The 25,823-nt window shown below is 49.9% G+C and overlaps 1 protein-coding gene and 1 long non-coding RNA gene across 9 annotated transcripts in view; one reads left to right on the top strand and one right to left on the bottom strand.

Annotated features, from left to right (window-relative positions):
• The window catches only part of WRAP73 (WD repeat containing, antisense to TP73), a 1,098,908-nt gene that overhangs the window by 988,945 nt on the left and 84,140 nt on the right, over positions 1–25,823 (top strand). For 2 of the 4 annotated variants that reach the window (XM_069610230.1, XM_069610233.1), the window contains one exon: positions 16,662–16,853. In XM_069610230.1, the coding sequence (XP_069466331.1) occupies positions 16,662–16,853 (192 nt within the window). Of the gene's footprint in view, positions 1–16,661; positions 16,865–25,823 lie in introns of all 4 variants that reach the window. The other 2 variants (XM_069610231.1, XM_069610232.1) reach the window with 2 other exon arrangements.
• The window catches only part of LOC138472189 (uncharacterized), a 156,639-nt gene that overhangs the window by 128,747 nt on the left and 2,069 nt on the right, over positions 1–25,823 (bottom strand). The window lies entirely within an intron of this gene.

The following is a 25,823-nucleotide window of genomic DNA, read 5'->3' as shown; positions in this document are numbered from 1 at the left end:
AACGACGACGAGGTTCCCGTGGAGGAACAACCGTCGCTCCCGGCACGCCCGTCGCAACCCGAGCCTCAGGACAAATCGGTAGCCATTTTGACAGCAATCCAAGCCTTATGCATGGAGATGAGGACGAGACTGCCCCTGCCCCCGACGGACGACCCAACTGTACCGGGTCCGTCAGGAAGCACTCCGAACAAAAGGAGAATTCATCCAGTGCCCCTTCAGCCCTCAGGCCTTCAGTCTTTGTCGCCTTCCCCGATCCCAAGGGACGACATGGGAACGGACACGGGCACGACAGGGACGGATGACGACGGCGGTGACGGGACTGGCCTCCCGTCTCCCGATTCCTCGGGCGTCTCCGCCCCACGAGATTGGCTCCTTCCACGCCATGATTTCCAAGGCATCCAAGCTTTTTCAACTCTGCCATGAGGAGAAGGAAGGCTTCCTCTACCAACGGCGCGAGGCCAAATGGAAGACGGTCCTCGCGGTGCCGTTGCTGGATGACATCTGGGACGAGAAACTTGCCCTCCTCAAGAACCCATCCACAACACCTGCCAAGAGGGACCGGTACGAGAAGAAGTACCGGGTCCCCGACGCCACCCCGTTGTGCCTTAGGGTGCAGCTGACCCTGGATTCGGTCGTCTCAGCGGCGGCCAAGAAGAAAGCGGGGGGGCATCGGCTTCATCCTCAACTTTCCCACCGGAAGGCGAGGGAAAGAAGCTGGATGCCATGGGACGACGAGTCATGTCTGCGGCGGCGACGACGATCAAGGCGGCCAACGCCCTAACGATTCTGGGCCGCTACGACAGGGAATGTGGTACAAGATCGCCCCCTGTTGGATTTCCTCTCGGACGACAAGAGGGCAGAGGCCCTGGCGATCTTACAGGAGGGTGAGGTGGCGTCAGACCACACCATAACTGTGGCCACGGACATTGCTGACACCGGTTCCCGCCAGTTGGGCAACAGCGTTTGCCTTCGATGGCGGGGTGGCTCAAGGCGACAGATTTCCGCCAGGACGTGCAAGCCAAGGTTTTGGACATGCCCTTCGACGGGAACAATCTGTTTGGAAAGACTGTGGATGAGTCGCTGCAGGCCATCAAGACCGACACTGAGACGGCTCAGGCCTTGGGAGTTCTGCAGCAGCAGCGGCCGCCCTTTTGGAACTCCGGAGGCAAGCAAGGTGCCTCCAAAGGATTCGGCGGCGGCCCCTCGACCTACCGTCAGGTGGCCCGCTCCTCGTTGCAAGAAGCCTATAGGGGACGAGGCAAGTCTGGTGTATCTCGCCGCCGTCGCCAGGAAGGCCAGGGCGTCAAGGCTGCTTCCAAGCAAGACTAAACCGGCCGTCGCATCGGGCTGCCAGCGAAGCACGGTGGGAGGCCGGCTGACCAGGTTCGTCAGCGTGCAGAAGTCCATCTCCACCGACAGTTGGGTGCTGGATGCCCTGGCCCACGGGCACACTCTGGAATTTCTAAAGAAGTGCCCCCGAATTCCTCCTGTGGCCAGGAAGGAAAACCACATCCCTCAACTACTGTTAGAGGTAAGGGCGATGCTCAAGAAAGGAGCCATCAAGCTCGTCCCATTGCGGCTCCGGGGCTCCGGAGTATACTCAAGATACTTCCTCGTCAGAAAGAAGACAGGAGGTTGGCGTCCCATCCTGGACTTGCGTCGGCTAAATGAATACATCAAGGCAAAGTTCTGGATGGTCACCCTCCAGCACGTGCTGGGCCAGCTGGAGGAGGTCGACTTCCTATCGTCGTTGGATTTGGAAGATGCGTACTTTCACATCCCCATCCTAAAAGGACACCGAAAGTTTCTCAGGTTCGTAGTCCAAGGGCGGCACTACCAGTTGAAGGCCCTCCCATTTGGATTGAAGTCGGCGCCCAGGGTGTTCAAGTGCCTAGCACCAGTGGCGGCGCGGCTGTGCCTGCAGGGGATCCACGTCTACCTCTACCTGGACGACTGGCTCATCCGAGCAGGGACAAGGGAACTCGCTGTAGAACACACAGCAAAGACCGTCCGGCTGCTCACGGACCTGGGATTCTCCATCAACTTCCCCAAATCCCACCTGGTCACAGGTCGCGCTGTTTCTGGGAGCCAAGCTCGATACAGTAGCGCAGTTGGCCTCGCCATCGGAGGAAAGAACGCAGGCCATCCTGGGCAAGGTACGGCGTCTGCTGGCCACGAACCTGGCCAGAGTGAGGTCCATCAAGTCCCTTCTCGGGATGATGTCCTCTTGCATCTATCTGGTGCACCTCTGCAGGCTTCGGATGCGCCCTCTGCAGGAGTTCCTCGATGCCCGTTGGACGCAAGCGACGGACAGCTTCGAGGACAAGATCTCGATCAACGAAGCATTCCGCCATGCAATTCGATGGTGGGGCACCCGCGCGCATCTCGCTGCGGGCACGGATTTTCAGACCCCAGCATACCAGGTGACGGTGACGACGGATGCCTCCCTGGAGGGGTGGGAGGTGCACACCGGAGATCGTCACGCGAGAGGCCTGTGGCTCCCGGAGGAGAGGCCGCTCCACATCAACATACTGGAGCTCCGAGCAGTGTTCTGGGCCCTCAAGTCATTACTCCCGTCCCTCAAGGGCAAGGCGGTGAGGATCTTCACCGACAACACCACCACGATGTTTTACATCCGGAAGCAGGGAGGAACCAGATCCCCAGCCCTGTCCAAGGAAGCCCAGGATCTGTGGCACTGGGCCGTTGCCCAGGGGATGTTTCTGGTACCTTTTCATCTGGTAGGGATAAAAAACACCATCACCGACTCACTCAGCAGGGAGCTGCGCTCTTGCCACGAGTGGGGAACTACGCCAGGATCAAGTGGATCATCTGATCCTGTGATGGGGCAAACCCCAGATCGACCTATTCGTGATGAACTCCAAGTGCCAGAGTTTTGCCAGCAGGCTCCCCCAGCCGAGGAGCATGGGCGATGCTTTCTCGTTCCCCTGGGACGGCTTGTTCCTGTATGCATTCCCGCCGTTGCCGTTGCTGCTCAGGCTCATCAACCAACTCAAGAGGTCCCGGTGCAGGATGATCCTCGTCGCACCGAGGTGGCCGAGACAGATATGGTTCCCAGACCTTCTGGACTTCTCAGCGTCCCCACCAGTCAAACTGTCAACAGACGCAGATCTTCTCTCCAGAGAAGGAGGCGCCATTCTTCATCACCACCCAGAGTCACTGAACTTGCAGGCCTCGCTCTTGCAGCACTAGAGTTTGGAGGGTATGATATCCCGGCTGACTGCAGAGAGGTTCTTGCAAAGGCCAGGGCGTCCTCAACTCTCAAGTGCTATGGACACAAGTGGAAGAGGTTCTCTGTCTGGTGCCGTGCACAGAAGATCAACCCTCTATGGATTACAGCCCCTCAAATGCTACCCTACTTACTGCCGCTGGCCAAAGCTGGACTAGTGCCCGCTTCCATCAAGATACATCTGGCAGCGATTGCCCGATACACCAGAACTGCAGGACGGTCGTCCCTGTGGTCTCATCGCCTGGTGAAGGAGTTTATGAAAGGACTGTTCCGTTTGTTCCCGCCGGTGAAGCCTCCAGCCCTGATGTGGGAGCTCAACATGGTGCTGACCAGGCTCATGGGCCCGCCATTCGAGCCCTTGCGTTTGTTAGGAAAGATTTCGTAATTGTAGGTAATTTTCCTTGCATGTGTCAACCCCTAAACTTTTTGCTGTCGTTTTTCACCTCGTTCTTGACTTTGCCAGAGTAGTGCAGCCTTCTGCCGCACTCCTTTGGGTTTTCCCTCCTTTCTTACGAGGAAACTGACATGCCCTTAAGACAGTCAGTACCGGGGAACGCTGTTTCCCGTAGTTTCTTTTATCATGTTGCGGCTTTCGTGCAACATGACACAAGAGGGCACTGTAAGCTAAGTTACAGCTCTCTTGGGTCTCTAGCCTTGTACAGGCCCTAGATACTCGTTTAGGATTGCATCTGATCGGTGCAAGTGATTCAGGGACGGGAATGGTGGCAGCGATTGTTTCTTGTGTTTTGAGCTCCTTTTGGCGTTCTAAGCGCGTTTCTCGCGCTTAACCCAAAATGGTGGCCTGGCTCCCAAAATGGCCAGACCACGAGGCTCCTTTGTCCTGTCCGCTGACCGTCTTGCTCCCTTCACCTTCCCCAGGTCGAGCCGACCCGGGGCCTTCCTTATTTGGGCATGTACTTTCCCGCGAAACACGGATGCTTTCGCGGGCTTCTACATGTCTTGTGTGTGCCTCCAGGATGTGGGCTGGGATGTCTGGTCCCAATACACATCCTGGGTGCCAGAGAGTCTAGGGTGGTGTGAATGCCTGGGACCACCGTGGTCCGTGATTGGTCCACCAATGGTGTGAGTGTTGATGAGCGTATCTCCCATTGGGTCCCCTCCGTTTTGGCGCGAAGGGAACCGTGGATAAGAGGGGGCTGGAAACACCACTACCATGTCGATCTCCTGAGTTCTCACGAACGAAGGAATACAGGAGCCAAGTATCCTGCAACCAAGAGGCTGGACCGAGGAATCGCTGGTGACCCGCTGAAGGACTTCTCCTCTGCACTGCTGTCGCCTTGTGAAACCCTTTTCACCTTTGATCGAACCAGAAGGCCTGTACTGGTACTTCGACCCTTGGAATAGCGGGAACAGCTATTCTCGGCATCTTCACCATCTCCTGCCAGTAAGCCTTCGGAAGCGTCTCTGGGCCATCCAGCTGACTGACCAGCTTACACGGGAGTCTTGCTCTGTAACCGCCGCCAGGTTGTGTAGTATTTCGAGTCCTTGTCACTCTCACACGCTTCGTACACTTGGCGTTCCCAGGTCTGAAGTGAGTAGTGTGCATTTGGCTCTGATACACACGGCCGCTCCGTTGCCCGGCTGTGGTAACAAACTGTGCGGGTTTCTTCGATTGGGACGTCTTTTTACTCAACACGACGACGAGGCGTTCCCTGCTCTTCTGAACCTGCCAGCTGCTGAAACTGACGCGGAGAAGCCTGGGTCTGCTTGCATCGGGGACCGGTGAGTATCATAGCTAGGATCTGGTCGCCCTCCTGCAGGAGCCCATTGCTTTTCCACGCTGTGTCAAACAGCACTCTTTTCCGTACTCGCGCTCTGCTTCTGCCCACTGTGGAGGCTGCGCTTGAGTCGCAGAACTTGTTCTTCTTCTTTTGTGCACTAAACTGAACTGCCTGATTTCCCTCGAAGAGCTTCTCCTTTTGCCCGTTGGCACCAGCGCGTGCAGGTACTTTTGAGCACAAGGCTCCACTCTTCGTAGGGCTCGGACTTCCATCTAGTTAGGTGCCTCTGAAGGCGAACTGGGTCTAAGCATTATTGCACACTGCCTGATTTCCCTCCCTTTTAGGTGGACTACACATTTCGTGCATATAACGCTTGAGACTTGTTGTATTTGTATATATATTGTGTTGATATGGTATGTGTTGGTTTACTATCGTTATATTATGATTTTCTCGCTACGGTCATTGTTTTAAAGGCCTTGAAATAAATGTGTATATATTTTTAATATAACAACTGTTTGGAGTAGTTTGTAAGTGTTCTTGCTTTGTGTGCTCATTGCGGGCTTTCAGTCACCCTCACCCCTCTTGAGACCTAGTCTTGACCGCCGCGATCGCTACCTTGATTGGTCTGGCTCGTCCAGAGGTTACCCAGTTCCAAGTAATTAGGTTGGCCTTCTGAACTTCTGCGCCACCAGGACAGAGTTCAGAAATCCGTCTTAACAGCGTTCGGCTCCGTTGACGTTCCTGTCGTGGAAGACAGCTTTCCTTGTGGCCGTCAACTCTGCACGACGCGTGGGAGAGATTCAGGCCCTTTACTGCAAGCCTCCATACTTGACTTTCCACGAGACAAGGGTGGTACTGAGGACGCACCCCTCCTTCATGCCCAAGGTGCCGTCGGACTTACATCTCAACGAGCCCTTGGTGTTACCAGTCTTTTTCCCGTCGCCTCCGTCGCAGGCCGAGAGGACTTTGCACTCGCTGGATGTAGCTAGAGCGCTGAAGTTCTACATGGACCGAACGAAGAGTTTTCGGAAGACATCACAGCTGTCTGTGAACCAAGGGAAGGCTCTCTCGAAGGCTTCCATTTCCAGGTGGCTCTCCGGCTGCATCATGCACTGTCATCGGTTGGCAAACTGACCGTTGCCCGGCCGTCCGAGAGCCCATTCGACCAGAGCGATTGCTGCTACCACGGCGTTCTTGTCTGGTGTGCCCCTGCTGGACATCTGCAGGGCTGCTACTTGAGGTCGACGCGCACCTTCACGAGATTGTACTGCGTCGATCGGGATTCCAGGGAGGAGTCCAGAGTCGGCCAGGCAGTGCTGCGCAACCTGTTTGCTTAAGGTGAGCCTGGTGAGGAGGTAAGAGATTCTTAATGTTGAGTTTTCTGTAATGCTTAATGTTGAGCCTTGCCACCTTCCGTGGTTGTGCATGTATGTACTGCTATTTATTCTTATATTCAAGAGCATGTGAATCCATGCCAGACCCCATGCTGGAGAAGGAACAAGTTACTTACCTGTAACTGTTGTTCGAGGGGATTGGGTCCTCCGACGTATTCCATATCTATGACAGGTAATGAACACAGCTGTGCTGCTTCGGAAAATCTTTGGCGTCTGCGTCCTGCGTCGATGACGTCGATGCGCCGTCCCCGAGGACGACCTCCGACGGCCGACGTCACCCGATGTGATAAGTAGGACGCACGACGCCCGTAGCCTCAGCTCCGTTTTTTCCGTGAACGTGTTTGCTTCGTGAATCTCGGTACGCTTCGACTCTTTGGAGTTTTGCTGTATTCTTCTCGGTTCGTTGAACCTGTTCAGTTTTTGTGAAGACCTGTTCGTGGCGATGTCTACTTCGTCTTCAACCCCGTGTCCGGGCTTCAAGAAATGCGGGGACTGTGAGTCCAAGATGTCGGTCACGGACTCGCATGACACCTGCCTTTGGTGCCTCGGGGAGGCCCACGATACGGACGACTGTGTCGACTGCCAGTCGCTCACGGCCAAGGCCTTGCGGGAACGCAAGAAGAAGCTGTCGGTCGGTTGTCTAAGCCCCGAAAGTAGAGGTCTACGGGGCTTTCGACGGATGACTCGAGAGGCGACTCTCCACGCCATTGTCGGAAGTCCAGTGGGTCTCCTTCCAGGAATCGGTCTCGCCACTCCTCCGCCTCTTCGAGGCATTCCAGGAAGCGCCGGCATCGGTCACCTTCCCCGTCCTCTTCTGAGGACTGCGCCCGTCGGCGGGTCGCTTATCCCACCATGCAAGTGACACCGGAGGAATGGGCTTCCTTCAGGAAGCAGATGTTAGCGATTCTTGAATTGCAGGGCACCGGTCCGTCCGCGCCTCCGAGTGGGGTCGGTCGGCACCGGTCGAGAGACCCCGCTCGTACGCCTTCGGGCTCGGGTGGTCGGCACGGCTCGCGGGAAAGGTCCTGCTCGGACAAGGGTAGCTGTTCTCGCCATGCCCGTTCCAGGTCCTTGACGCACTCGAGAGCTTGTGATCCGGTGCCGTCTTCGAAGAAGACATCGACGCCTGTGGCGCCAAGGTCATCGACGATTTCTCTCGAGGCTCCGCCTCCGAGGGGGTCGTCGACGCTGTCAGCGCCTAGGTCGTCGAGACACGCTCGGAGCTCTGGCTTCGAGGCCTGTGTCGATGCTGGCGGCGCTGCAGCTGACGTCGACGCTGATTCGCTCAACTTCGATGCCGTTTCTGTCGACGCCGGCACCGACACGTTCGGCGCCCTCGACACCTTTCGAGGCGGTGGTGTCGGAGGGGCCCCTTGGCACGGGGTTAGCCCCTAGAAAGTCTCTGGCTAAGGTCGGGCATAGCTTTGGTCCCCAGGTGTCTTCCTCTCACCGCCTAGAGTACATTTCAGAGGGTGATGAAGGCTCTGATGAAGGCTTGGTTCCAGTTACGGTACCAGATGAGCTTCTCTCTGGCCATAGCCAGTTTGATGACCTGAGGCAGTCACTGCATGCCGCCTGTGGACTGGACACCTCTCCGGAGGTGGTGTTTTGTAGGCCGGAGCCTGGCACTCATGCCGATTCTTCATACCGGCGCCTTATGTCTCGGGTCACCGAGTATTTGGGATGGTCGGCTCCCCCAGGGGAGTTCGTTCAGGATGATCTCACAGACATCCTTGATCTTGGTCCCCCCACTGACCCGGTACTGCCGTTTCATATGGCTCTGCAGAGAAGGGTGGCAGCGGCTTGGACTGCTCCGGAGAGACTCCTGGCAGTGGGCAAGTCTTTGTCGTGAAAATACCGTCCACCCAGTAGCGAGCCCTGCTACTTCTCCAGGCAACCCACTCCGGAGAGTTTGGTGGTGCAGGCGGCTACAACCCCGGCAAAGCAGGCGTCGTATCCTACCATCCCTCCGGATAGGGACGACAAATGTTTTGAGGGCTGGGCGAAGAAAGTGTTTTCTTCAGGGGGTATAGCACTTCAGGCGGCCAACTCTATATGTGCCTTGTCTCGTTTCACACACACTCTGTGGAACTGTGTTGCATTAGCGGCTGAACATATTCCCGAAGGGGACGAACGGGATGGTTTCCTTGCTATGGTTCAGGATGGCAAGGATGCCATGTGTGAGGCCGTTCAGTCGGGTTTGGACTTGGCAGATTGTGTCAGCCGGTCCATGGCGGCAAGCACCGTAATGCGCAGGTTTGCGTGGTTGCGGAAGTCTGGTTCGCTCCTGATGTGCAGTCCTGGCTCCTCAACATGCCTTTTGACGGTGAACATCTTTTTGGCAGCAAGGCTGACAAGAGCCTTGAGAGGTTGCAGACCTCTAAATCTGCAGCGAAGTCGTTGGGCGCTGCAGTTCAACAACCTCTGCCTTTTCGTCCTAGGGGACAACAATGGAGGGGAGGTTCCTTTCACTATTACTCGTCCTTCAGTAAAGCGAGAGGAGCTAGCAGTCAAAGAGGCCCCCGTAAGAGTGCCAGAGGTGGAAAACAGGGTACTCGAGGTGCCAAGGCCGCTCAGGCAGTTGCCTCTTTGCCCTCAGGCAACACCGCAGCCGCTACCACTCAGTCGTGAAGCCAGGTCCCATGGTTCGCCCGTTGGGGGAAGGCGGGCGCAGCATCTTGTAGAGTGGCGAGCCATTACTTCAGATGTGTGGGTTCTGGAGATCATAACCCACGGCTACTGTCTTCCTTTTCGGCAGAGGCCTCACGACAATCCACCTGGGAACCTCTCTTTGATCTGCTCCTTGCGCAGGAAATTCAAGCCCTGCTGGAGAAAGGCGCCATAGAACTGGTGCCTGTAGCGGAGAGGAACAAGGGATGGTATTCCCCTTATTTTTTGATTTCGAAGAAAGACCGGGGATTGAGACCCATCATGGACTTGCACGGTTTGAACAAACTCCTCAGGAAGGACAAGTTCAAGATGGTTACTCTCTCTCAAGTCCTCCAGGCCCTTCAACTTCAGGACTGGTTGGTGTCTTTCGACCTCAAGGACGCTTACTTCCATGTGCCGATCCATCCCAAGCACAAGAAGTGTCTGAGGTTCGCGGTGGGCGACTCGCACTTTCAGTTTCGGGTCCTGCCGTTCGGATTGACCTCCGCCCTGAGGGTTTTCACCAAGCTCATGGTGGTGGTGGCAGCGCATGTCAGGAAAGGGGGGGATTCACGTCTACCCCTACCTGGACGATTGGTTGATCAGGGGGAGCTCTCCCGAGCAAGTCCTGGATCATCTGTCCGTCCCCTGCCACTCCCTTCACAAGCTCGGCTTCTCCCTCAATTTAAAGAAGTCCCATTTGACACCAACACAGCAGATCCAGTACATCGGAGCAGTGCTCGACACATCCCTGGGGCAGTGTTTTCCTCCCCAGGTGAGGGCTCTTCACATTCAGCAGATGGTGCACAAGTTTCAACTTGCCCAGAATCTCCCAGCGTCCGAGTTCTTGAGACTGCTCAGCCTCATGGCATCCTGCATTCTTCTGGTGCCAGAGGCTCGTCTGCGGATGATATCTTTGCAGTGGGCACTCAAGCTCCAGTGGTCTCAGTCCTCCGGCAGGCTGTCGGTCCCTGTTCAGGTGCCGCCCTCAGTCGCCCAGGACCTTCTGTGGTGGGCTGTCGAAGGCAATCTGATGAAGGGGGCCCCATTTTGGCTGCCCTGGCCGGAGGTGACGATCGTGACGGACGCATCCCTCACGGGATGGGGAGCTCATGCCAACGAATTGACAGTCAGCGGTCGTTGGTCTCCGACGGAGTCCAGACTCCATATCAATCTGTTGGAGCTGAGGGCCGTCAGGCTTGCCCTGAAGGCTTTTCTGCTGACTGTGCGAGGAAAGTGTGTCCTGATTCTAACGGACAACACGGTGGCCATGCACTACCTCAACAAAAAGGGTGGGGCAGGGTCACTTCCTCTGTGCAGGGAGGCGATGCAGCTCGAGTTCTGGGCCATCCAGCAGGATGTTTCGATCTCGGCTGTTCATCTGGCCGGAGACGACAACGAGCCGGTGGACGCTCTGAGCAGGCAGAGCACGATCTCTCACGAGTGGGAGCTGGCTCAGGAGATTCTCCTGGAGATCTTCACCCTTTGGGGGACCCCTCAAGTGGATCTCTTCGCCTCCAGTGTCAACTGGAAGTGTGAAAGGTTCTGCTCGTGGGAATTTCCTCAAAAAGGAGCATTTAGGAGGCGCGTTTGTGGTGGAGTGGTCATTCCCACTGCTGTACGCGTTTCCTCCAGTCCCCGTCATCCCGCAAGTACTGCGGAGGTTACGGAGGTTCGGTTCCTGGATGATCCTCATTGCTCCAGCGTGGGCCCGGAGGACGTGGTACCTGGACCTTCTCGACTTGTCCATCTGCCCTCCACGTGGTGTTCCCTACCGAGACGATCTGCTCTCACGGGAGGGGGGGGTCAGGTTCTCCATCCAGAGGTCAGATCCCTCAACCTTCACGCTTGGCTTCGGAAAGGTTGAGGTATAAGGATTGGGACCTCCCTGAAGACGTGATGGAGTTGTTGCTCTCGGCCAGGCGGCCGGCAACAAAGTCTCTGTACCGTTGCCGTTGGAGAAAGTTCTGCGACTGGTGCAGAGTTCAGAATGTGGATCCTTTTGAGTGTGACATTCCCATGGTTCTGTTTTTTATGCTTTCCTTGGCCCACAGGGGCTTGCAAGTGGGGACCATTAAAGGTTACCTGGCGGCGCTGTCCATATTTAAGCGCTCGTCTGAAGAATGTTCCTATTTTAAGATTCCTTTAATTTCCCAGTTTTTGAAAGGGTTCACTAATGTGTTCCCTCCGTCACCTTTTTCTGGTGCCCGGTTGGGATTTGAACCTTGTTCTTCAGTTTCTTATGGGTGCTCCGTTTGAGCCTTTGCATTCTTGCCCTTTGAGACTGTTAACTCTGAAAACTGTGTTTTTGGTTGCGGTTTCTTCCGCTCGCAGAGTGAGTGAGTTACAGGCACTTTCATTTAAGCCACCCTTCACTGTGTTTCATAAGGACAGGGTTGTCCTCAGAGCTCGTCCTTCCTTTCTTCCGAAGGTGGTTTCGGAATTTCATTTGAGCCAGAAGGTTTTTCTTCCGGCGTTCTATCCTCCTCCACATCCTGGTAAGGAAGAGGAGAGGCTCCATAGGCCTGATCCTAGGAGAGCATTGAGCTTTCATAATTCACACATGTCCGTGGTCAAAGTGGACGATCAACTTTTCATTGGTTACGCTGGAAAGCGTTTGGGACAAGCTGTGACGAAACAGACTTTGTCTTGTTGGATTATTTTAGCTATCTCCGAGTGTTACCGCTTGGCGGGTAAGGACCCTCCGGCTGGCTTGCGGGCCCATTCTACCAGTGGAGTGGCTGCGTCTACTGCCCTGCAGAGGGGTGTTCCTATTCGTCACATCTGTGATGCAGCCACCTGGGCTTCAGTACATACTTTTGTACGTCACTACTCCCTCGATTCCATCCGGGGGCAGGATCTGGCCTTTGGCAAGGCAGTCCTTTATTCCGCAATTTGATTGGGCTTGCTAAATTTGTGTTCTAAATTCTTTTCCCACCTCCTTGCTTGGTACTACTTTGGGAGCCTGTCATAGATATGGAATATGTCAGAGGACCCAATCCCCTCGAAGAACAAGTTACTTTCTTACCTGGTAATGTTCTTTCGATGGGATGGTCCGACGACGTATTCCATATCGCTCCCTCCCTACCTTCCCCGCTGCAGAATTTCTTTTGCGATTGCAGCTTGCGTTCCGCAAGGCCTTGTGTGTCTGACTGGCAGAAAACTGGTGGCACACCTTCTGGGGAAATAAACTACAACTGAGGCTACGGGCGTCGTGCGTCCTACTTATCACATCGGGTGACGTCGGCCGTCGGAGGAGGTCCTCGGGGACGGCGCATCGACGTCATCGACGTCGGACGCAGACGCCGAAGATTTTCCAAAGCCGCACAGCTGTGGACATTACCTGCCATAGATATGGAATACGTCGTCGGACCATCCCATCGAAAGAACGTTACCAGGTAAGAAAGTAACTTGTTCTTCTCCAGCATGGATTCACATGCAAACCCTCCCGTCTACCCCTCTGCGGCTCTTCACTTGGTCATACTGCCACTTTACATACTACCAAATCTGAGGATGGCTGCCAGGAGCGGGGCTTAGGGAGAGGGCAGTCATTGGCTCGGGGCAGTATGACCCAGAGACCAGTGATTGGTTACTACTAAGAAAGACAGATCAGAAACGAAACTGATACTGATTTTTTCCTTACCGAGGATTCCCAGCCTGACGACGGGGAATATTCATGAGCATGTGAATCCATGCCAGACCCATGCTGGAGAACAACAGTTACAGGTAAGTACTTGTTCCTTTCCCGTTCCCTCCCTTGCCTTGAAGCGCTTCGAAACACATAGTGTGTAGGCGCTATATAAATAAACTATCATATCATATCTAATGCTCTAGCTATCTTTGCCAGATATGACCGAGAGCTTTGGTACAAGCTGAGCCCTAACCTGGAGTTCTTCCCCGATAACAAGAAAACGGAGGCTCTCGCCCTCTTTCAGGAAGGGGAAGTGCCATTGGACCATGCCATTACGGTGGCAGTGGACATCGCTGACACAGGTTTCCGACAGATGGTAAACTGAGTTTTTGTTTGTCGGTAGGGATGGTTGAAGGCGACAAATCTTCGCCAGGACATTCATGCAAAGGTGCTGCACTTGCCTTTCGACTGCAAATATCTGTTCGGGAAGGTGGTCAAAGGGTCCCTTCAAGCCATAAAGACCGAGACGACACGTTCCCTTGGCACGATACAGCAGCATCGCATGCCCTTTCGCTCCTCCAGGGGAAAATCAAGCAGATCATCCAAGGGATACTCCACATCATACAGCCTTGATCCTCCATGCAGGAAGCCTACAGGGGTCGCTCCCAGCCCTACGCTAGCGGAGGTCAGCATCGCCGTTACCTGCAGGGAAAAGATCACCACAGACAGATGGGTGCTTGACGCACTCGCCTAAGTACACACCTTGGAGTTCCAACACATGTGTCTTCGTATTCCACCGGTTCCCCATCAGGAGCAGCACATCCATCAGCTCCTGGAAGAAGTGCGAGCCATGTTACGGGAAGGGGCAAGAAAGAAGTCTGGGTTGGACCTGTGCTGCTTAAACAAGTACTTGAAATCCCAAAAATTCAGGTTAATCACGTTGCAGCACATGCTCGGCCAACTGGAAGAAGGGGATTTCCAGACGTTGTTGGATCTAGAGAATGCTTACTTCCATGTCTCCATCCACAAGAAACATCGGCATTTCCAACGATTCGTGGTAAAAGGCCAGCACTACCAGGTGAAGGCCCTACCTTTTGGCTTAATGTCTATAGGGAGTGCACGTTTACCAGTACCTGGATGATTGGCTGATACGAGCCTGCTCCCTGGAACTGGCCGGCGACCACACGGAGACCATCCGACTACTGACGGAGCTGGGGGTTCTCTTTGAACTATCCAAAGTCCTGCTTAATACCATCGCATAACATGCTGTCCCTCTGCGCCAGACTCAACACAGTGGCTTGCCTGCCATCCCCATCGGAGAGGCTAGCAGGCATTCGAAGGAAGGTACAGCGACTGTCGTCGGCAAAGATGGCCACGGCCATCAAGTTTTTGCTGGGCATGATGTCGTCCTGCGCCTACCTTGTCCGTCTCTGCGGGTTGCAGATGTGACCCCTACAGGAATTCTTGGATGCATGTTGGATACAAGTGTTCAGGAATTTTGCGGACAAGATCCCCCTCAACGAGGAGTTCCGGTGGGCGATCGATTGCTGGGGGGGTACGATTGCTGGGGGGGTAAACCCGCCGCCACCGTTGTTTCCGGACCACCTGATCCCGACTCCTGCAGGCAGGAGCTGATGTTCCCGCCAGGTTTGACCTGCCGGGTTTAACACCGCCCGCCTGCAGGCGGACTAGGAAACACCGGCTGCATTACGAGATGCTGCCGGTGTTTCCATGATCCCCATTCCCATTGAGTCCCATAGGACTCAATGGGAATGGGGATTAACACCATTCCGCCTCCGTGATTCCCGGAAAACCGGGGTTGTAATGCCCCGGTAATTCCGGGAATCACGGAGGCGGAATGGTAATAAGAGTCCGGCGGTAACCAGGCGGTTTTATCGCTTCGGTTACCGCCAGACTCGTAATGAGGCCCTCTGTGTCAGTGCAAGATGAGACTAGTCAAGGAGTTTCTCAAGGGGCTTTTTCGATTTTTCCCTCTGCTAAAGGCGTCTGCCCTGGCATGGGCACTCAAGTGGTCCTGACCAGACTCATGGGGCACCTTTCAAACCAATCCATCAAGCCCCTCCCAAGTTTCTCGCGTGGAAGAGGGCATTCCTTGTGGCCATCACCTCAGCCAGACGAGTGGGTGAGTTTCAGCCACTATCCTGCAAGCAGCCGTATCTGACTTTCCACGAATCAAGGCTGGTACTGTGTACGCAACCCACTTTCATGCCAAAGGTTCAGTCGGAATTCCACCTCAACAAGCCTTTGGTGTTGCATGTGATCTTCCCGAACCCTTCGTTGCTGGCGGAGAGGACCTTGCATTCGCTGGACGTTGCTTGTTCCTTGAAGTTCTTCGTGGCACGCACAAAGAGTTTTCGGAAGACTTCTCAATTGTTTGTGAACTTCGGGCCTGTGAATCATGGAAAGGCCTTGTCCCCGGCTTCTATCTCAAGATGGCTCTCCGACTGCATCATGCACTGTCATCGACTGGCTAAGCGGCCTGAGAGCCCATTTCACCAGAGCAATCGCGGTGACAACGGCGTTCCTACCTGGTGTGCCCCTGCTTGACATCTGCAGGGCTGCGACGTGGAGGACCACGAATACCTTCACGAAGTTCTACTGCGTCGACAGGGATTCCCAGGAAGAGTCCAGAGTCAGCCATGCAGTGCTGCGCAACCTGTTTGCTCGAGGTGAGTCTGTTCCAGGGGTAAGTGTTAATTGCTTCTGTTGAGCCCTGCCACTTCCCGTCGTGTAATTTGGTAGTGCTGTATATTCATTATTCATGAACGTGTGAATCCATGCCAGCCTCCATGCTGGAGAAGGTTTAGGTTACTTACCTGTAACTATTGTTCTCCAGCATGGGTCTGGCATGGATTCATATGCTCACCCTCTCCCCGACCCATCTGCAGCTCTTCTTGGTCATACTGCCACTTTACGTGCTTACCAAATCTGAAGATGGGTGTCGGAGGAGGGGCTTGGAGAGAGGCATGTCATTGGATGGAGGCAGTATGATCCAGAGGACAGTGATTGGTTTAAAGGAGAAATACAGTTTATAAGTGAAAATGAAAGTGTTTTCTTTTACCAAGGATTCTCAGGCTGACAACAGGGAATATTCATGAGCATGTGAATCCATGCCAGATCCCTGCTGGAGAACAATAGTTACAGGTAAGTAACTTGCTTTTTAATTGGCAAATACAGTTAAGATGGCTGATAAGTTTGGAGTTCTGTGAACATGAGGTTAGGGACTGTGGAGGGGCTGGGGGGAGCCTTGCTACAGAAAGAAGCTTCAGTCTGATGTCTCCCTAAATGTCTGCTGGTATGTCATGCATTTACCAATAATTCCTAGTTTGATATAGAGGACTATTCACTCAAGCATGTACATCCTTCAGGTAAGTTATGTTTACTTGCTGACCGGAAACTGCTGTACCCATTCCAAGGGCTCTTTTTCTCCGTTTTGATTGAATGTTTGCAAACCATCCATTGTGAAAATATTTAGAGATGTACAAAGGCTTACAGTGTCTTTTAAAGGAACAGCCCAGCTCTGTGCAAAGAATTTGCACATACAGTTATGGCTGCCACCTACATTATTATAAAATCAACACCTTTGAGAAGCAGTTTGCAATCCCACCACAATAGCCCGTTCTCACTATTGGGTCATATATTTAGGACTATTTGAGAAGAGATGACTGGAGATACCAAAGACACTTTTAAACGTCTTGTCAGGAAATGGTTTTAAATTATAATAGTTTTGCCAAATGTGAAAAAGAGAACTTTAGTGCATAGAAAATTATCAAACATCCTCTCGTTCAGAAAGTTAGATTGTATTAGTTGATGTTACCTTTCCATAAATGTTAATTATTTACCTAGTCACAATCTACCATTAGTAATCCAAACAGAATTTATGGGCACTTTTTTTTAGTTTCCAAAAGGCCATTTCTAAAGGTGTGTGCACATCTCCTGCCGTACATCACATGCCTTGTTTGTTTTCCATCCAATAGATAACATTCCATATTCCATTTGGGTCTGGGATACTCAGAAGATGAAATTGTTTGTGGTCTTGGAGCAGGTGTCCGCTGTGCGTTCATTTCAATGGGACCCCCGACAACCAAGGCTTGCCATATGTACTGGAAATAGCAAAGTGTATATCTGGTCCCCAACAGGCTGCGTATCCGTACAAGTACCAATGGAAGGCAAGTAAACCGTAAGAAGCAAGACCCTACTTTAAAAATAATTTGGCAAATAGTGGATGCTGACTTTATGAACCATTTTATCTGTTTAAAATTGCATTGTTGATTTTGGTTTACTTTCCAAAAATATACTTTTGTCACACCTTCTTTTCTAAGGTCGTTGTTGTCGGTAACATCTGGGTTTGATGCAGTCTTTGGAATATATCCCACTCCTATAACCAAGTTCTTTTAAATTGTCAGTGGTGTCACTTTGTACCAAATGAATTAAATTACAGAACTGGACCGCTTAGTGAACTTTAGCAGTCAGTAATGCCCAACTCTGGGCGTAGAGGGTCCCAAGCATCTCTGGTTTTCAGAATGTCTGACAGAAAGATAGTGAGCTAAAGACTCAGGACTAATGTCTGGCAGAGGGACTCCCAGGATTCCCCTCCCCCTTGTTTTTTGCATAATTTAAGTAACTTTGGGTCTCACCCTAAGTTCCTAGGGGAATCTAGACGTGGACCCCTTGCTCACTATTCTTAGAGAGGCACAACTCCACCCTACTGATGAGGTCCAACCAGACCGAAAAACCTGTCTGGGGTTGCTGTTGGTACTCTTCTTTAGAGAAGAGTTGCCTAGCATTTTGGTGCTATACTGCCCCAGGGCAGGACAAAGACCGATATGTTTTGGATATTTCTCCTCTGTGAAAGATAGTGAGCTAAAGACTCTGGGTAAGGCTCTCATAACCGGGACTAATGTCCGGCAGAGGGCCAGAAACCCCTGCCCCCCCTTGTTTTTTGCAAAAATATGTATAAGACACATTACACACCTTTCGAACAATATATGTTCGAGTTAGCCAATGATAGTTCATGCCGCAAACCTGACCTGTTTTGATTTGCTACCCTAGGGCTGAAGTTGGGCACTCTTCAGCTGAATAGCTATTTAATGTTCAAAACAAGGGGGTTAGGAGTCCCTCTACCGGCACAAACACGGCCCATTGACCTGTTCTTGTGTGGATGGCCCCCGGGAGAGTCTCAATGAAGTCTTTAGATCACTGTCCCTTTCACGGAAGAGAAATATCCCTGCGTATCAGTCTTTGTCCTGCCCAGGGGCAGTGAAGCACCGAAATACTAGGCAACTCTGAACAAGAGTACCAACAGCAACCCCAGACACGTGCTTCAGCCTAGTCGGGCCTCAGTGAGGTGGAGCTGTGCCTCTTATGTTTGTTCTAAAAATGCAGTCGACCCCTAGAAATCGCAAGGTATAAATGCCAACAAGATTGATATTTAAAGGTTTTGAAACAAAGGATAGCACTTTAACAGCAAAATTATAATTCCTAACTGAGACAATTGACATAATTAAGTCTATGGCAATGAAGATTGTGAATACTCAAGAGTGTTTGACGTCACCAATGTGTGAGAATTGGTCTAATTTTTATTGTGTATAATGCATTTAAATTTCCCGGCCATAATCACTGCTTGCTCCCGCAGCTTTTGAGAAAAGCATTCTTCTTGTCTTCTCGAACTGATCTTTAAAAAAAAAAAAAACTCTGCATATTCAACAATATTTTCTAGTTCATTCTGTCCAATGTTAATACTATTACTGTAACATTCATTAATGTTCAAAACACAAACAGAGCTTTAAGAGTATTACAAATACTGGTTTCATTAAATATGTGCTTTTTTAATTTTTATTAGCTCTTTGTAGTTCCTCTCATAGGTTCCCCATCTTAGAAATATCCACTCATACACAGGCTGGTTTATAAAAATGCTTTTCATCCCCCAGGGTGTGCAATTTTGCTCTGCATCGTTGGTGGCCATGATTTTTGATGGGAAGTCACAACAGATCTACATAGCCACCTACGCCCCGTGTCCCCCGTTGCTTTTTCGTTGCACTCAGATACTGCTTTAGGAATGTCACAGCATTTTTTTTGTTCAATGTGACGCCCCCTGCCCCTTCACTCCCAAAAGACTGCTAGCTTTAATTCCTACTAGGACTGAGAAGCCATTGTCGATTTTTGGTCTGCACCAGCACCATTTGTTATTTGGGGGATGGATCCACGACGGTGACTAACATGAATAATGTCAAACCATGCACTTTAAGGTTGTTCAGGGGCAGGTTAAAAAGGTATTTTCAATTCTCCGTGGGACTCTGAAAGTGTTCATGCCTTTTACCCCCAAATCCCTGAATAAGTCCGGGCCCAATCTGAAGGATCCAACCTGAAAGAAGAAAACAGCAAAAGATAAAAGATCCCTTATTGGTCGAAGCACTGAACCACATCCTCCTCCCAGAGATTAAGTTGAATTCTCCCCGGTTCAGCGAGTCAAAAGGGGAATGCCCACCTGCACGTTTTCCAGCACGTGTATCGCTACTGATTGTCGCCTCCACCCTGGAGGAAATCAAACTTAAGATGCCCAACATTTTCTATAAGGTGCAGGTGGTGGGCAAGCCCAGGACGGTTGCATCTTCCTTACCAGGTCAATAAAAATTCTCCAACACCTCACGTCATGCTTTAGAGCTTGATCCTGGGCCTGATTTTCAGGCCTCAATGCTTTAATATTCAGCGCTCTCAAAATGATCCCAGCATCCAGAACCCAATAATTGCCAACATTTGAGATGATTGTTTATCAAAGGAGATCTGATCCCTTTCTTCCTAGTGTTCTCAGAAAGAGTATGCTAGGTGAACTACCCACCGATCTTGCACGCAACCTTGTGAGGACGGGGAGGGCAGTGGTTTGGGCACCTCTCCTGAGATGGACTTCATATAATCTACCCCTTAGGTTACTTTTAAATTCTCACTTTCAGCGCACTGTCACAAGAGCATTGAAGACCCTGGGAATAACACCCCCTTCCATTACCAAAAAACAGCACATCCTTACAGAGATCCTGAAGCACAGGGTCCACCCATACAGACCCTGACCAGCCCATCCTGTTTTTCAGTCCATCCATTCTACCCCAGAATACCTCTATGGCCAGTTCAAAAGCACTGAAAACGTTTGCTTTTGAAAACCTATCTTTGACGACCATACTAGCTTCTTGGCTCTTCACCCATACTGTTTACTGCATTGTTAAGAAGGCTGCTGATGGGGAGGTGGTGGACAAGCAAATCACGCAAGGGAGTGCTGGAACATAGTCTGCAGACATTTGTGGATGTGGACCACTAGGTTTACTCCTGAAATCTAGACCAGTTGCTAGTGTGCATTTTGATGCTGCCAACCTCTTTAGCTCAAAGGCAGGCAAGTCGTAGCCATGGAAATGGTGCCTCAAACGGAGAGTGTAAAGAGTTAGTACCACCATTATTTATTGGTACCAAAGAAGGACAGTAGTCTGATAACCATTCTGGATCTTCATCAGCTCATCTGTGCAAAGGCAAGTTCACAATTGTATCTCTGGGCCAAATCCTTCACGCCTGAGACCTAAAGGACTGGCTGGTGTCCCTTGTTGACTATTTGCAAATTCCTGTCAAACCAAAACACCAGCATTACCTGTGGATTGCAGTTCGGGGCAGCCACTAACAGTTTACAGTCCTGCCTTTTGCCTTCTCCTCAGCCCCCAGGATATTTACCAAGTGGTCATGGTGCTCATTGCAGGAGGATTCAAATTCATGTCTTTTACTGCCTGGATAACTGGCTGATCTGGGTCTACTCCCCAGAAGTTGGCACGTAGCAATGTGCAGAGCAGACAACTGCTCCAAAACCTAAGGTTTTCCCTCACCCTCAAGTACCCGACTGGGGTTACACAGTTCGTTGATTTAGTCCTGGCAGTTCCTTTCCTTAGGATTGTGTTGTGAATTTTCACCAGATGCTTGTGTATTCGTACGTCCCATCCTGATCCCCTTTCTCCCATATTTAGGGGACATCCTATCCTCTGGAGATGGGACTGGGGCATGATTATACAAACATAAAAGGTGCCTTGAAAGTAAAACCTAGAAAAAGCGATTAGAAATTGGAAGCTGAATCTTGAACATAATCTGCTTGTTATACAGACAAATATTCTACTTTGAGCTATGAAAACATTAGATTTGGAGAAACCTTAGGGTCCTAGAACATAGGAATATTCAACATAATAAACATGTGAAAGCTAGAAACTTAACACAATATGAAACCAAACTTGAAATACCTGTATGCAGAGGAGGGAAAGGGTGATTAGGAACTGAACACAAAGTCCTGGAACAGGATATTTTCTGTAGTCCGAGGCAGAGAAGTGGGCTTTCATTGGATTAGAAGGTGACTTTATACAAAGAGATATGGGGGGTTATCTCTGAAACGGGGGCGGATTCATGAAGGACTGTGCTTTGAATTGGATGGATAGTGCTTGTTGGGAATTGTAAATAGATTGATTTGTTCTGGCAATGCACCATGTGGAAAATTACAGGTGGGGGTGTTGGAAGTGATGTCAAAAGCATGTGTATAGATGTGGCCGGGGATCTCTAGCAGTCACCCTATTATCAGCAGAGAACCCTTGGACCCATCAAAGACTCCCCGCCACAAGAACAGAAGAATTAGCCATAGGGCAAAGTTTACTGTCTTTTATTAGCAAACAAAAATTACAGGGTTCACAACAGGAAAACAAGTATCCTCTATAGCTCTTGTCTTCTGAACATGTCACCCGGTTTTATTCCAGTGTGATATCACAGGTTCCATCCCAGAAACCTATTGGACATTCACATTGGTCAGTTTGGGTGAGCTACATATAGGATCTATAGGGGTTAGTTCTACCATTGGATAGCCGTATATGGTGGCTTCCCCTGGGACCACCTCTACTGGAGCCAGTCTACAATGTTTCAGGGTCACCGAGAGACCATTGGCCCTTGCAGCAAACTATATCCTCCCGTAAAAGGTGACTCTGGATTGTTCAGAATGTGTCCTCCCAGCCTTGGACCCTGGACGGTTACCAGACTGAATGTACCTTTTCAAGGCGATGATAATGAAAATGGAGTTGTGATGTGTTCTCGAATGTTGCCATCTCTGATCACCTAAGCCTGGGAGAGTGCATTCAGTTGGCAGTTAGTGGGCAAAACTTGTAGCTTTTCCCATCTGGTTCAATGGGAACAGTCCTTTGTCTACCTAGGTTAAAAGGGCATTGTCCTGTTTGGCTGGGTCATGTGTGTTGGGACCACAAAATGAAGCTGTCCTGCTTGTAATTATGAAGATTTTAGCCAGATTTTTTGCAGGTGGCTCATTTTCTTGGTAACTGGAACATTCCAGTCTCCACTTGTCCTCGGTTGGGTGCCTTGTTTCTGCTTGCCTCTGGCTGCGGCGATCATGTCAGCCCTTCCATGCACCTCTGGAAGCCTGTCTCTCCTTCTTACAAGGCATAAATTAGTTTTCAAAAATTGATTAGCAGAGTTTGCTAATTACATTTTTCTTGATTAGCAAACATACCCATTGATTAGCAATTTTGTACTAATGTTTTTAATGCCACCAGAAGATATTTGTACCCAAGATATAAAATGAGCAACAATACAGCAGTTTTGTATACCGTAAGTCATTCATGAGGTAAGTCGGGTCTTGCAAATTCCTTCTGTAAAATGGTGCATGTCACTGCAAGCCCACTTAAGTTTGGCACACTGCTGCCACCCAGAGGTCAGCCATGCACAGTGAAACTTGTATTTGACATTTACTGCAAACAAAGTAAAGTTTAAATAAAAGTTTCCAACCTCCCCTGTAAATGGTACTCGCCCTTCTTATAATCTACTCGAGTGGGCGAAAATACTTTGCGAGCCCTGGATGAGTGTCTGTAAAAAGGTTAGCTGAATAAACTGATGCACATAAATAGATATGATACAAAGGCTCTTAAAACAGTTTGGCCAGCTCGCTCTACTGCAGGTGCAAATATAGAATGCGAACATAATCGTAGAGCAAAGTGAGCTCTGGAGGCCAACTACAGTTTACAGTTTTGCAATAGGTCTGTCGATGTACAGACTGGATGAAACTATTGATCGCCACTTTAAGTAAATATCAAGTTGGCTTTGTGTATCCATTATGTAAAAGACTAAGAGTGGATGGCATAGCAGGCAGAGAACTGGGCAAACTAGGCAGAATATTGTAGTTTTTTGGCCATCTCACTTTCAGGGTAGCAGGTATAAACCAACATGGTAAAATAGCATGTCAAGCAGTATGGGATCAGCTCATGGGTTGAGCACAAGTTGCAAACTGTATGTTAACAGCAGGCCACAGGACTAGGTTTGTCATCAAAGCATATGGCTGCATGGTCATGTACATTTGCAAAGGTGTCCACTCGTCAATATGGTGCATCTTCCCCAACAAAATGAAATCTAGTTGACACTGAGATTTAGATGCACTTCACTGTAAAGCATGGAGACAATGTCGTGTTTTACAGTAGCAATACTGTAATTATGCATTATGTAACCTATTTCATTTTTAGAAAAGTAATTGAAAGCCTTTTAAAAAAAAATAATGAACACATACTGGTCTTTGGCAGACAGGATACAGTTAGCTTAACATGCTATAGCTTCCATATTGTTACCTACGGCTTCCCCATGTTTGTAGCAGTCCAGCATGTGGAAGCTAAATATATGAATACTTTGAATCTTGCGATTTCAGCTTTGGCGAAAGATATGAATATATATGAAATATGTATGTGTGTCCGTCCTCTACCTCTCTGGGTCATAAGCATGTGATTTGTGCCTATATGCAATAAACTAGTTCTTCATGATTGTGTAATTTCATGAATGGATGGATATGTACATCATGTATAAGTGTGGCGATGTCATGTCAGTGATGACGTCATTGATTTCAGGTTTTGTAGTTAGTCGACTTGCTCGATCGATGTCATTTCCATATCATTGATTGGGTATCGTCTGAATGGCTGTCTGAAAGAGTAACATTTCTCACACCTGCGATACAGAGAGGATCGCAGTGCTGGGCCTAAGAGTGAGGCACATCTGCCGGTTCTCTGCTTTTTGTATTGAGTCATGTGAGGGGACATGAGGGTCATATTTGGCCCCCCCATCTACACATGAGGAGAAATGTCTCTGTAAACAGGCAGGACCGATTAAATATGCGTATTGGCAAGCACAGCCTTCAAAGTACTACATATACAGAGCGGCTGCACTGGCCATTTGGCCAATGGCATATGAAGCTGGATTCCTTTGAATTATAGATTGTCTATGGAAGCAGGGCCTTTCTCACATCCTCCTTGACCTGACCAGCGCTCCACACCCATTATCAGATGTTCATTAAAGTCAGCTTTGGCTTTCCTTCGGGGGCAGGCATCAAATGGATGTAAGGAGAAATGTGTCCGGGAACAGGCCAGACATATGCTTGTTGGCAGGGACTGCCTTCAAAGTACTAGCTGCACATATCTCTCCTGTGGAGGCAGTTTGTCCAATGGCATATGATGATTTGCTTCTTTATGCTTTCTGTGCATTTTGAAAACAGTGATTTTTGTTTTTGTACACTTACTAGATGGGACTAATGGTGCTACCACCCTGCACTGTATAATGGTGTATGTGGTCTCAAAGTTAAGTGGGCTATGTATATGCCCATGGCGGGCATAGCAATACACCAATGCCTAAAACATAGTTCCTTGTATTTGATTGTGTATTTTGAAGACACAAACATTAGTTTGTCTTGTGTTTGGCTACCTACTATAGATAACCCTTTACAAATGTTAGAAGTAAACACCATACTTAACATGGGAGAAGCAACACAATGAGTAGTACCTGCACTCAACCACAAAACAGCTTTTGCGCAGTCCTCTCCAATAGTGATACAAAAGAACAACTTTCTTCCTTTTTTTTGTCTTCTGGAAAACTCACTTGTTGCAACAGAACATATCATTTGAATATGAGATTTACTTTTCTTTCTTTAAAGTTTGTCGGATTTCCATAAAACTATACAGTATAATTTCATAGACAAATATATTCCAAATGGTTAAAAGATTGATTGCATCATCTAACATACAAATATAGGTGGGTTACTGCAATTGATATCATAATTGTGGTAAATGACACGACCACATGCATATTCAAATGTCCCGGTGACGTATGCAAATCCTGTCATAAACTGGGTATGGCTCTCTAATGATTACAGAGCAAATACATTAAAAAGAGGCAATCAAATCATATATACACATTTAAATCTCAGATATAAGCCTGCTTAAAATATTCCAATAGCGCCCAACCTAAATATGGCGATTCGTCTTTTTATCTTTTTATAAATATAGTAAAGCAACATGGCATTGGCGAAATCTGTGCTTATTCAATATAGTGAGCAATAGTCTGCATCTAGGAAGCAAATATCCAGGGCAAAAGAAAGAAAAGTGCAGCATGGCCCTGCATAGTTTGCTGCATAGTTTGCAGCTATCTCAGCCACTCAAATTGGTCCATGAGAAGTCACTGTCTTCAAAGGAAGGTTGTTGAATCTAGCCTTCGTTGTTAGGCTTCACTCATTAGACCAATTGGTCTATGTGAGGTAGTCCTCTAAGCCATGCAAGAGAAACATAGTATGTGACCTTCACCTCCTATTAACACTGGAAGCAAAGTGGTCCACCTTGGGAGTACCCCAGAGGGAGAAAATCTCCTCCTGAATTTCATGCAGAGCTCCCACTTGTAGCAGGTTGATGACTTTTTGCGTCAGATGCATGCAGTGACCTGGCAGGTACCTCTGCTCCAGGGAATTTCCTAGTCCAGAATTATAAAATTTGATTGCATTAGCGAAATTGAGCGACAAGTGACTGGAAGGATTGATACAGTTCACTGAGGCCCTAGTTAGCATTACTAGCCCCCCTAACTATCTTCCCCGATCTTTTTTTAAATCCAATGTTTGATGTAATCTATAATCTCAAGTGCCCAAGTGTCCTGAAGAAGTAGGTCAGATGCTGCAATTTATTTTTAAAACAAACATTTAATTTACCAATTCCTGCAATGTCAGGTCCCAGGTTCTCGCGCAGAGGTAGAAAACGCACTCTTTCCTCTCCTCAGGGGTTTGGCACCTGCACTAGTTTCAACACAGGTTGGCCGTGACCCCC

Source organism: Ambystoma mexicanum, chromosome 8 (genome assembly GCF_040938575.1).
Source record: "Ambystoma mexicanum isolate Mex_15411 chromosome 8, UKY_AmexF1_1, whole genome shotgun sequence".
NCBI classification, from domain to species: Eukaryota; Metazoa; Chordata; class Amphibia; order Caudata; family Ambystomatidae; genus Ambystoma; species Ambystoma mexicanum.
Note: the sequence above shows the minus strand (reverse complement) of the source record. Positions and strands in the feature narration are given on the sequence as shown.